This window comes from Empidonax traillii, unplaced genomic scaffold (genome assembly GCF_003031625.1).
Source record: "Empidonax traillii isolate 1590-97213 ecotype Southwest subspecies unplaced genomic scaffold, ASM303162v1 scaffold569:size410440, whole genome shotgun sequence".
NCBI lineage: Eukaryota > Metazoa > Chordata > Aves > Passeriformes > Tyrannidae > Empidonax > Empidonax traillii.
Window position 1 is genome coordinate 49084 of NW_020955762.1, and position 13704 is coordinate 62787.

Genomic DNA, 13704 nt, shown 5'->3' on the forward strand with positions numbered 1-13704 from the left:
GCCATTATTATTAGTCAATATTATCCAAAGCACTTTTTTCATGAAAAACCAGAAAGTAATGATTTAACTTCCATGTTTTTTAATACTGAATCCAATCATTTATTTATTTTGCAGTAGCAGAAGAGCAATAGCGACATTCCAAGCTCAGAAAAAACAGTTCTCAAAAAGTTTTGATAACTCCACTAAGTTCTTGGGTTGGAGGTGGGCTGTTTTAGGAGTTGGAGGGGGGTTAATTAGTATTATATTTACATCAGAAATAGAAGCAACAGGAAATAAATAGCATTACATCTAGACAGATGAAACTCATTCACATTACAAACTATTCATTGGTAATGAAACAACCCTCGATGCCAGTTCGCCTTGAGCTACCAGGTCTTTTTCACTGGAGGTAGCAGAAAGCACAAGCTATAAAATGCCAGCTGACCCAATATTTTATGAAAATAAAGGTCAAAGTCGCACTAGATAACAACCCATGCGACAATACGGCTATATAAGAGGAAAGCACAGCAGAACGAAAGGACAGATCTTTCCCTGGATAGCTTTTAGGCAGCAAAGAGATCCTCTGTACTTGAAACACAAGCTCAAACTCAGTTACACTGACAACACTGCAAGCTCACATGCCTGATTCAGGCGCAAACTTCCATCAGGAACTGCAGTTTAGAGACCAAACTATTGACATTCATGGGTATATTAAGAATACGTGGTGTTCATTCATTATTATAATATTATTATATTATGTAATAACATTATTTGTTTGACTGGCAAATTGACACTGTCAATATAGTACCAGGTTTACTGATTTTTACCCAACTAGAAAATGTGTGATTCTTAAGATTCATTACGCACTACACAGCAGAATCCATGTACACATTTATAATCAGCAACAGCTATGGTATCTACAAAAGTGATACAAACAAAGCACAAAAAATAAATTACGAAGATGCATTATTGATAACATATTTGTTCCACTGAAACAGTTCAGAGTTCAAAAAACTGCATTTGCCTATGTTCTGCATGAAAGACACAGCGAAAGCTTTCCCAGACCTATGCAACACTTAGGCTGCACCAGAGCACAAAATTAAGTGTACAATTAAGCACAGATCTTGGATTTATCACTAGATAAATGTGTGAAATTATTATCAGACTTCTACTGTACTTTACAGAACTAGATTAGAGAATATCTTTACCAATCAAGTTAACTGACCCTACACAACTTGAAGAATTTAATAATTTAATAACCCTGTGTTTCAAGAAGTGCAATGATTTTATTCTTCAGTTAAGTTACACTGATAGTTTCAGAAAAATTGTCCTAAAAGCCCTACAATTCTTTGTAGATGGTAATATCAACACAAAGTACTTACCCTTCAGCAATAGCTCTTTGCCATTTTCAGTAATTTGGTTTACCATTATTCTTCTTCCTGCTCTTAGCACATGCTTTAGTAAATGCCTTCTCCAGGGAGTCCTGAGGATTGGACAAGTTTAGTAATACCGTATTCCCAAAAGAACTTTTTTCTACCTGCTCTGACAAAGTGCCGGCTGCAATGTCGAACTGGACTTCCAGGACACCAGAGTTTCTTACAGAAAGCTAAGCCAACACTGATATAATCCTGATATTAGAATCCTTTCAACACTGAGAAAACATACAAATGTCAGAATCATACTCAAAACGCTATTTGTCAAATCCAAGCCCAGCCACATTGAAGAGAAACACTGCCAGTTGTTTGCACACTTACTCAGAAAAGTGTGCCACAAATCTGCTGCTTGTTCAGGGTGGAATCAGACAGCATTTTAAACCTGCTAATGCCACAAAAAGTATGGCTCTGCGGCATTAGCCCTGCAGGCATTTCAGCTTTCAAGTGAAAACAGTGATCTATTTCTTTCCATCTTCAATATGTCATAATATGGTTACCCATTAACAGATCAACCATATACAAGATCACCAAAAAAAGCATCAGCACAAAGAAATGGGAAGTTTATGTAAGACACACAAGTAAATACTAACTTAATGATTCTAAGCAGTTCATAATTATCAGAACCCCCATCATTCTACCCATTCACAAGGAAGTCCTCTAGATACCAGCACACACCACACTGAGACTTATCTATGTGACACAGTAGGTACAGTCACCAAGAATGCCTGTGTAATTAAATATGTCAAATCACTTTTGAGAAATTGGATTTAGGAACTCACATCACTTAGGAGCTTTCGTAATATAACTTGTCATTGCCAGCTGAAAAAAACCCACTATAAAAAAACAACCTTTGTACTTCACTGTAATCCATTTCAGAGGTTCTTTCATGTGGAACAACTCCAAATAATTTCTCACAACTATCCTCCCTGAAACTCCATCCTTTCACATGCATGAAGGCACCTCAGATAAGAATGCCTTATATCAAAATATAGGGAGCAGCATTCTAGCACTTTCCCTGCCTCAGGAAAAGCCTCTTGCTGCAAAATGTTCTCACTTTCTCCAAGAGACAGTAACATACATCAGATCAGCATGCAGATTCCATGCAATATTCAATTCAAGTTCACCTTTCTCTCCAATACCAAATACAGAAAATTGTTTTCAGCCCTGCATGTGTTCAGCTGACCACTGCTACACAGTACAAAAGATGAGAGAACAAAACAAAACAAAGTTAAAAAACAAAAAACAAAAACAACAACAACAACAAAAAACCACCAACCAAAAAAAAACGCATCCCACAATTTTGGACATACCTGTTCCCTCTTCCAGCTCAACATGGGCCAAAGAAACAATTGTATAGGCACAAACCATGCACTGAGAGAAAGCAGGTGGGAACACTGACCATTAAAAGCCAATACTGTCACCAACTCAAAAAGCTTCCTACAGGAAACAAGTGGAAAGAGAGAAGCTTTAAGCCAGGGTGCTAAATATCTCCAAACATGCAAAAAATAACAGAAAAAAGGAGGCTTAATTACTTTCAACATTTCAATGGATGTACATTCTATGCATTACATCACGTACAATGTACATTAACAAACATCTACTATCCATTTCTGGAAGACAGTAGAAAGATTGGTAACTGGTTACAGCTTATTGTGAAAGCCCTGAATGTTCTATTAGTTTTCAGCTAACTCATACAGAAAGTGCTGAACATCAGATATTTCTTACATTTGAGAAGTACCGTGTTCCATGTGAAAACAAAGTTTGCGAGAGATTTTTTGAAACTCAGGAAAGGTGGTGAGGGTGTTTTAAAAAACAAAAAAAAAGAGTTAATTCTGTGTATGGTCCAAGGTTGAGATCCAAGGATGACCCAGTGTGAAGTGCTGCAAATAGCCAAAACTCACAGAATGTATAAGTCAGCAAGAGACTTCTCCAGGGAAAGGGAGTCACTCCTTCCCAGTGAACATTTTAGAGGGTGGAGAGCACTCTGACATTGCATGTGATAAGCAACAAACCACTGTCCTTCTAAAATCCATATGTTCTGACACACATTTATAAAGAGTCCACAGGTCTTCCATAATAGCACAATATATTTCACACAGTGCAACACACAGCACAGATCAAGACATTCAGAGATCTAAAAGCCACAGTTGCTTTTATCATCATTTTACAAAAAGCTCATCCATTTGCAAGAGCATCAAAGCGAGTAGAGCACATTAACTCACAGAAACTTTTCCAAGAGCAATGGGCAACATTAGATCACTTTTCTGCTCCAGTCAGAAATTAAGTAGATTCAATTGAATCTAAGTCTAAAGAAACTGAGGGACATACAATGGTGAGTTTACTCCTACTAAATATATGCTTCTACCAAAAAGTCCATAATACAGTACCTTAAAAGGGTCAAAGCAAAATATTGCAATTAAAACACTCTGTGTTGCTTTCAGTTACAGGTTTAAAGCTCCTTACATATATGCTAAAACGCATCTTAACACCAGGCAGATAATCATCTTCCTATCTGGTTACACAGTATTGAGATCTACCAAACACAGCTCAGCTATACTTCCTTTCCTATTTGGCTACCATGCCCCAGAAACTAATCCCTGACATTGTCACCACATTTCCCAGAACACAGAGACACATCAAAAGGGAGTGGCTGGCGTCTGCCTAAGCAAAGAAGTCAAAATGCAAGTTCCATGTGGTAACTGAAGGAAGGGTTGGCTTGTGGTGCTCTTATAACAGCTGTGCCCTGGAGATCATGCCCCAGTACAGGGGGTAGGACACAAACAGGAATCAAGGGAAAGGAAGGGATCCTGTTATGGGGAGACGGACAAGTGGTATTACTGCAAAACACTTCATATGGTAAAAATCACAGACTGGACAGTTAAAACTGTAGCAGAACAAAGCCAAAAACATTCAGAAGCAGTAGGTTCTAAAATCAAACCTGCAAGATAACTAACAACTTCTGCTTTTGTCTTTTGCATCAGCTCTGGACACAAGTATATACTATAGCAAGTAGAAGTAAAAGTAAAGTCAATTATACTATTCAGAAGTGGATCAGGAGGACAAAACTCCTGAATGCAAAGATAGAAGGCAGACGAGATACAGTACAGTGCTGTCCTCCGTCAGAGACAGCAGCAGCTATTACTCCTAGTCCTGACTTGGATCCGGCCTCCGACATGGAAATCCAAAGGTGGACTTTGCACACAGTAACTAAACTCAAGGCTGCTCAGCTTGCAAGCAGAGACAAGGTCATAAAACAAAGCAGTATTGCTATAGATAATTTTATGGAGAACAATTATACTCCAGGGCATAAAATCTGTGTTTTACTGCAGCAATCAGCAATTTAAAGTATGCAAGAGCAAGTCTCAACAAGTTTGCCCTCCTTAGGAGTTACTCTAAGTCAGCAAACAGGCAGCTTCTTAATGGTACACCATAAAAACCCTTTTTCCCCTTTGACATGGAAGTGAAAGTCAGAAGTTTGGATGGTCTAATCTGCTTCACGATAAGGGGAGAAATGTAGTGATTGAACGATGTTCTAAATCCCTCAGATAAACACCAGAAATTGCTGGCTACTGGTAGGAGATGAAAATGAAGGCTGGTAATTAGACTGTAGGGAAAAAAAAACACATACAGTTTTGTTCAGGCATAATTAGCTTGAACCTATACATAGTACAGCATGCCTCTGCCCTAAACACAGCTCTGCGTCATTGCTCCTCTCTCAGGACCTTATTATACAATCTCTGCTACATTTCCCTTCAAGCCAGCCTCCAACATCAGCTTACAGCTTTAAATCTCATTTCAAAGTAATCAATGGATCGCATCCTAATTATATTATAGACCACATGTAAATCAATAGAAGAGTTGGGCTTCCAGGACAATTCAGGTCACTCGAGTGGAATGGGGAGAAGAGAGCAAATTAAGCATTATGAATTCAAGGGGATGGACCTGTGGGCCAAATATCCATGAGACATTAGGCAAACCCAGAATCTGAACACCTTTGGAAATGCTACTACCTCATTCCTTATGCAAATAAGCTTCCTGGCTTCCTGTAGCAGCACTGTGACACCAAAACAAAGGCGGGATGATGATCATCCTTTCACCAGAACCAGCCATCTCTTCCCTCATCCCTTGCCCTGCTGCCCAGCCCAGCCTGGCACTGGCCTCTCATCTTCTGCTTAGCAAAATGCCATTTCATTTACATTTCTGATAAGTTGTAAGCTGCCTCCAATCAGCAAAGCAAAACTGCCAAGTTATCAAACTTCCCCATTCATCCATATGCTAGTTGAGTCAAAAGCTCTTTTGGGGCAATTAGCGCTTTATTTTGCATGTCAAACTTCACTTCTCTGTCCTACAGAGCACAAAGAAGATCAAAAGACGATTAGGAAAGAATTCCACCAAGCACCTTTAATAGCAGCAAAAATTTTGAAAAAATGTATTCCCAGAACTGTTCTGACCCTATACCTCTGCTGCTCAGACATGAATTATGACTGCTGGAAATTAAACAGCCTTCTTTTTCAGGCCAAACCTAGCACCTACCACAAAACCTAAAGCCCTATTACATGGCCTATTAGGAAAAAATGATAGTTCATTAACTCCAGGAACTTCTTTCTGTGGTTCAGAAGTGAATTTGAGACTTGTGAAACAATGTTTAAAATAAAAACCATTGGGGACAACTAGGAAGTAAACAGGCTACAAAATAACCTCGAGACAGTTTTTTATATATATATATATATACACACACACACATATGTGTATATATATATATATATATATATATATATGCAGTTACAGTATACAAAATGTAATGTTGTCATATCCAAAATCAGGACAGGTTTACCCTACGTGCATTGTAAGGGATGTATTTTTTGTGGCCATGTAGAACTAAATTTAAAACCAGACATATTATTGTCAAGTACTTGATTCTGTGAAAAGACTAACACTTTTGTGTACAGTATTTCATTATTTTGCTTGTTTAAAACCAAGATATTGTTTGTTTGGCAATGACTGCAGCAGCCACTGTGAAAGATGCACGGTTCTCCATGCATGACAAAATCCAAGTATGCTGAAGGAAATCATCCAAAGCAGCTCAACTGAAAGAACAAGAATAGTACTACTCATTGCTAAGGGATCACTTGCTAGCATTTAAAGAGATGCCTACTGAAAACTAATAATTAAGAAAGCTGTTTTACTAAATCAAAACAAAAAAATACTGAAACTTTATCTGAGAATTAAAATCAGCTTACTACAATTAAGAGATTTAAAATTTCTGATTCAAAGGTTATTGAAGAAAAAGGAAACAACCCTAAAATGTAACTTAAATAGCCTTTAGACCGTGTCTTAAAACGGTGCATTTTTCTTCTCTGTAGTTTAGGTGACAGACCTAAGTATTTAAAGAAAAACCTCAAACCAACAGGTTGAAGACACAAACCCTTTGATCAAATAAATCTTGCTGCACATATTGGTGCTAACAGGATTTCTTCTGCAGTTTAAAACAGTCTGCACATTATTTGTTGTAAAACAATCAAAAACAGGTGTAAATCTTCAACTTGATTTTGGAAGGGGAAACTCAAATGGAGCTTCTCTCTCCCTGTGGCACTGGATATCCCTCCATTCTGTTACATGCACTTAAAAGGAAGTCAGTGATCACTAAGTCTGATCTTCCTCAAGGTGGTTGTTGCCAACTCCAGCGAAGAGCATTTATTATGTTTGGCAACATTTCCTGTCAATGAGACTGCAAACCACCTTAGTCTTCATTCTACACCAAATTTTAGAACAAAAGTCAAATTTAAACTTTTCGTTGAAGAGCATGCAAAAACATTCTTTAATTTTCTTGCAGCAGGAAAAAGAAAGTAAATGTCACCGTTTTCTTTAAAGAACTGAAACACTGAAGAAACTTGAAACAGAAAATTGAGTAACACACAGAGATCAATTTCATACATGAGAGAGAGAGATGTACTACAAATATAAGAAACTCAGAAATGTATTTAAGTTTCTTTAAAAAAATTCAGAGTGAACAGAAGATATAGCTTCAGCATACTAAACAATTCCCAAACTTAGACTCAAATCAATTTTGAAATGGGTGCTTAGCAAGCATTTGCAGGGAGAATTACATGGAGAATCCATGTCTTTTCACGTGCAATTGCTTAGCCTCTATTGCAGGTGTTCTCCAAAACACAAAAAATCAGCAGCTACAAAATACCAGCAGGTGGTTGGTTGGGTTTTTAACAATCTTCTCTTAGTTTTTTGCAACATGCAGACCCATGCATACAAGGTTATAAGAGTTGCTTTCACATCACTTAGACATATCACAAAGATTCTTCCCAGAGCTTTTTCAAATAACTGAAATACCAGAGAACCCACAAAAGGCCCATGTTTTCCTATATTTAGCTAAGTCTCCTGGTCACCAGCAGCTGGCACCATGTTCCCTTTGGTATCGGACAGCTGCAGCCTTTCCAGCTCTGCCTTAATCACTGCACAAAAGAGGTATGAGACATGCTTAGCAAAAGTAACAGTTTATGCAGTAACATGAACTTCTTTCTTTTCCTAGACAAGCATTTTAACAGACAAATTAAACATCACAACACCTCCTGCTGCTAAAAGAAACTGCGGGTATCCACCATGGGCTCCACTAAAATGTGCTTCTCAGAAATTCCTTTGCTTACATGCTGTGGTGGTTTTAGTCTAGGCCTTCCCTGGTTACCAGTTTGTAACCAAGGAGGGGGCAGTGTTCCCAGTATTCCATACGATTTTTACGTAAATCGTGGTATAAATAAGAAGGAAGGAGAAGCCTTCATTCTTCTTCTCTTCCGCCAAAGTTCGAGAACAGTGAGTCCCTGCGTTGGTCTGGCTTATCTAAGGCTGAGGCCTGCAGCATCCACTAACCTGCCACGTGGAAGCTTGGAGAGTGCTGGCAGTGTCTGCCAAGCCTACTTTCTAAGGGACGTGGTGAAATTTGTTTTACTAGTTATTTTACTGGTTCTCGGGTTTGATTGCGCATATCTATTCGGTGTCCCTTTTTGTTTCCTTTTGTCCCTTTTTCCCCTTTCCCTATCCCTTTGGGGGGGTGTTTGGATTCCCGTTTGCTGTGTACATAGCATCTTAACTGTAATATACATAAAACATATTTTTTATATAACTAGCTTGATTTTTGGGTTCTTCAATTTGCATAGTTTTTTTCCTTTGCCCTGGGGGAAGCAGAAAGAGGGGAAGAGAGGGGCTGCTACTGGAGGGTTGGGCATTTGGCAGGGAGCCAAGTCCGAACCATCACACATGCGATAAATAAAATATATATCTTCCCCTTCATCCACACATTTTAAACAGTTAACTCTGTCAGAAAACACTTTTCCCCTCTGATTTTTAACATACTGAACACTTATCTTTCCTTACCAGAAGCAAGAGTCCTCTCCATTCACTAGATTGTTGAGAAAAGTATTCTAGAATCTAGCACTCCTATGAGTGCTATGCTAATTGCCGATTGCTCAAACAGCAAGTAACAAAAAATTTAAAAAAAAAACCAACAAAAAACAAACCAAACAAACAAACCCACCACAAAAAACAAACAAACAAAACAAAACAAAAAAAACACTCCCAGAACTTCAAAAGTATGACCCTGCTGCTAAGACCCCTTTCAGGATCTGCATTTCAAACCATAACCATTGCTGCGTATCTCATAAGTACCTTTAATGCAGCAGAAACATACATCGACGTATTTAGCACTGACAGGACACCTTTAATATCTTCAAATTTACGTATCATACTTTTCAGAGAGGAAAAACAAATGCCAAGCTTAGCAGAACAGAAAAAAGACCCTTCCTCATCAAAATGCAGCTACATCGAAGACGATGCAGTCTCCATGCCACTTTCAGCAAGAAAACAAATCATTAGAAGAGAGAGTTCACTGACATTAGTATTGTTATTCTCAGGTTACTTTCTTTCCTACCAAACAATTCAGAGGTTCGGCCTCAACTCCACCCCAGTCTACCTCCTCCATGACTTCTTTCTATAGTTGTGAGGCAACATGAAAAGCACAGAAGACATATGTGCTTCAGAGGTTATGCAAAAATATTCCACTCTGACCACTATAACTGTGCCATTTATCCACACTGCTGCCAGCAGAAGTTCTTGAATTAAGATAACTTAAATGTTATTTGGACACGTGTTTCTGTCAGTCCTATTTAGCTGTAGTGTCTAATTTATTATGTGACTGATTTTATATTACCTCTGGACTTTGCCAAAACACCTACATGTAAGAAGTAAGTACTTTGAAGAACAATTTTTGAATTATTTTGTGTTCCCATTAAAAGTATCTTCAGACATATTTTATGTGAGCTTTATTTCAAGTCTTGTAGAAGACCGAAAATCTTTACTAGTAAGTTAAAACATATTAAAAGCAGTGAACCAGGAAGAAGCCTAAAGTTAAAAAGTGCACTACTATCACATCAGAACTTCATCCACATTCTCAAAACCAGTTTATTGCTAATGAGCAGCAGAATCTGTTGCTGCGCAAGAGCACTGAACACAGTGCAGAATGTAAGCGTGAGGAAAAGGTCTCGAGTCCAGTTAGAGAACTCTGGTCTGAGAGGAAGCCATGTGATAACTGGAATATAAGCAGAGGAATTCCTTGGCAAAAACCGAGGGTGGCAGCCAACCAAAGCTGGTTAGTGACACCAAGCTGATTAGTGTCTCACTTCTACATACAAAAGTCAAGGGAAGATAAATAACTTCCCACAAGACACATGACATTGCTGCACTTTGGTTAACAGGGTGCATAATCACTGTGGAGCTGAGATTCCTATTACAGCAAAGTGTATTTGGCTTTTGTAATCACTGTTCAGACCCCACTGTCCCTCTTCTTGCCTTGTATATCCAACCAAACATGCTGGCATTATTTCAAAGACTGAGGGGATGCCAAATTCACATTTCTCATCCCTGATGATCCATAAAGAAGGGCTCACGTGTTTATCATCAGATCACAAGATAATTCTTTGTACTTCTTTTTCTAAATAAAAGATGTCAAAGCCTATTAGAAGAAGTGGCAGTCAGTGGAACCTGCTTAGAAAAAAAATGCTGATTTTATTCACAAGCAAGCACTGGGGCTATCTGGGAAGGCTAAATCATTGCACACTAACTAATGTCTTCTTATGGAAATGGTTGACAAGAAATTCTATTACAGAACGGCTTCACGCCTGTGATGTTTAGATGACACCCTATCACTTCATGTCCTAAATAAAGCAAAATTAAGAAAAAAAAAAAACAGAGCTATGACAAATAAAGGTTGGAGTAAAAAGGTCAAACTGAAATAAAAATCTGTCAGAATCATAAGGAGCAGCCTAAGAGATTGTGCAAGGAGTACTGGACAACACAGCCACTTACTTTGTGTGGTTACAGTGCCATGCCAGATCATACTCTTGAAGGGCCATGTCATTACTGAGTCACCTTAACCCATCTTCAATCAAACTCAGCAATCCAAACAAGTTTTTAAACCAGGTTCTGAATAACAAGGTGACGAAATAAAATCTTCCCAGAAGGTTCACAGAACAACCGCAATCAGTTTCTCACACTGACTACGGTAGAGCCACTGGATCGCAGGAAAGCCGGGACCATCAACACTGCTTAGGCAGCTCTGTGTGCACACATGCAGTGCCAATACAAACTGTGTGCACTTCCATAGGGTCACAACCTACAGCTTGAACTGTGCACTCAAGTCAAACAGTTTGCCTTATCTGGAATCAGGGCCATTACCAACACCGACAAATCCCTCCATGAGCCAGTTATCAGCTGCCACAGAAGGCTCTGGAGGGTTACTCCTCCCTCTGGTCTGCAGGCTCCAGCCAGTGCTAAACAGCTGTGAGATACTCTGCCTTCAACAGGAGCTTCCATCTCCACCATGTCATATCATCAACACTCCTCCCGTAAGAGTGGCCTGAGTGCTCTGCATAGGATGGAGAAAGAAGCACCAAAACCCAAAGGAATAAGACAAGGAAGTTCAGATTCCCCTCTACAGAGCTACAAACCCAAAAAAACTAGGAAGAGACAGAAAAGGCTGGTGGGGAAAAACATGCTTGTCAGTACAGGTAGGTAAAACATATCTTTATACGCACACCCTGAGGATATGAAACAGTACTTAATTACTGTGAAAGTAAATTAAAAAATAGAAGGCACTTATAGTTCAAACAGAAACAGAACTACCTAGCATACAACAGAGAAGTTACTAGATATTTATAGGTTTTAAAATAAAGAAACTCAACTAACTTCTAGTAGCATGGTTGTGCCCTGCAGTCTGAACAGCAGTATGTAAGAGACCACAGCTTGCCAGTGACTGATGGATTGTGACAGGGAGCTGAGTGAGCATCTTAAAGTGTGTTGTTTGCATGTATCCTACAGGCAGTCTCATACCCAAATGAGAGGTGGTTTGAATTGACCTTCCTTTATCCATCATGGCAGCAGCTTCCACAGGCCACACTTACCAACCCATGGCCAAAGCTAGCTAGTGGAAAAAGCACTTCACAAAGCCTCCACCTCGACCTGCTGAGATGGGTTAAAAACACCTGTTACTTTCATGCACATGGACTATATGGTGAGTAACCTGAGAGTAAAATAGACCTTTTTTACAAAACAAAGACCAGGCCCTGCACAGCCTTTAGGGCTAGTACCTAAAATTGTCTGTGATAATAGACAGCTTGGGAAAAACAACTACCTTTCATCACTCCAAAATACCCACACTAGACATGCAAAGAGTGGACATAAACAGACCTTAAGCTACTTGGTAAACAAAATCTAAAATTTCTTTGAAAACTATACAAAGAAAGAAATTAAAGAAAACCCAGGAGGTACATATTGGGAGATTAAAGCACATATTCTCAGAGAAATGAACAAAGTAACAGTGCAGGAACTGAACTTTGTTCTTAGGACAGTTGAGTATCACTCAGCAAAATAACCCTGTTGGCTTCCTTGAGCAGTGCAGACTCCCTTCAGGGATTACTGTACATCCAATAACATTTGGAGTCTGAAAAGTTTGACTGCACAGGCAAGGAAGAACAGGTCAGGTGTTTACTGCTTTTTCTTTTGTTGCCTAGAGTCACGCATGATTCACAGAGAGTAAGTCAGATTCACCGGCTGAGCCCATGGGTAGATCCTCTTCCTAAAGGTTACAGAAAACCAAACGTAATCAAGGCAGAAGAAAAAAACAGATGGCACAAAGAGCTAAAACAACCTTCTACCAGGACTGCTCTGCTCTCCAAATCCAAGCATCCTTCATATTCTCTCTAGAAAGACTCACTGTATTTAAATTATTACCTAAAAGTCGCAGCAAAACACCAAGACAGGCTGAGCATTGGTATTAGCTGCCTAGTTAAAGAATGTACTTCTCACCACCCCAAATCCCCTCCTACTTACGTGATTTTCTCCTGTAATTGGAATAAATTAACCCCTAACAAAAAGCAGCTCTGCCTGGCAGGAGCAGCTGTGAGCCACACAGGCACAAAACACTTGCTGTAGTATTCAAGGGCCCGGTTTGCTAGACAGCCGCGTTTTTTAAGATGACACAAACAGGAAAAGCAACCACTTAAGACGCTGCTAATTTAACTGACTTCGCTATCACCCGTTTATTTTGGCAGCGGAGCACTGAAAACACTTGAGCGTATCTCCACGTACTCTTATCACTCTGGAGACGGCAGCTTGTGGAGAAATGATAAGAAATAAGAACCATCCCCCCCAGCTTGCCCCGCTCCCCGCTACATCCCGGACTGTCAACAAGCGGCTGGGGGGCGGAGGGAATCCCCGGGTGGCTCCCGTGCGCACCGGGGGACACCGCGCCTATCGCACCCCCGAGGCACCGCCGCAGCCGAGCGGGTTACGCTGCCGCCTCTCGGCCCGGGCCGGCGGGCTGATAGCGCTCACCCACCGGCCCTGGCAACAGCGGAGCCGCCGCCCGCTCCAGCGGACCCGGGAGGGCTCCTCGTCCGGGCGCGGCGGCCCGAGCCACCCGCGGGAGCCGCCCCGCCTTTATGTGCCGCGGGGCCGGAGCGGAGCCGGGCTTGCCTGAGCCCCCGGAGCACAGGCACCACCGCCCCCCACCCCAGCCGCGCCCGCTCACCGTCGGAGCTGACGGTGTCGTAGGAGTCACCAGGGGCGGGCACCGCGGCCGGCTCCCGGTAGTCCACCCAGCTGAGCCCTTCTACGCTGTCGTACTCGGCGCGGGGCTTGTCCTCCACCGGCACCACAGTGAAGTGCGGCATGGCTGGCGGGGCGGCGAGGGCTCCCCGCGGCACAGCGGCGAGGCAGGCGGGACGCGGCG

At 40.8% G+C, this 13704-nt stretch overlaps 1 protein-coding gene across 4 annotated transcripts in view; it reads right to left on the bottom strand.

Moving 5' to 3' along the window:
- Window positions 1-13704, bottom strand: part of SLC12A4 (solute carrier family 12 member 4) — a 51025-nt gene extending 37321 nt beyond the window's left edge. Inside the window, exons 1-2 of one of the 4 annotated variants that reach the window (XM_027897942.1) lie at window positions 2723-2784; window positions 1362-1462 (exon numbers count right to left, since the gene is read on the bottom strand). In XM_027897942.1, the coding sequence (XP_027753743.1) occupies window positions 1362-1407 (46 nt within the window). In that variant the 5' untranslated portion in view covers window positions 1408-1462; window positions 2723-2784. Of the gene's footprint in view, window positions 1-1361; window positions 1463-2722; window positions 2796-13503 lie in introns of those variants that run through there. The other 3 variants (XM_027897936.1, XM_027897937.1, XM_027897941.1) reach the window with 3 other exon arrangements.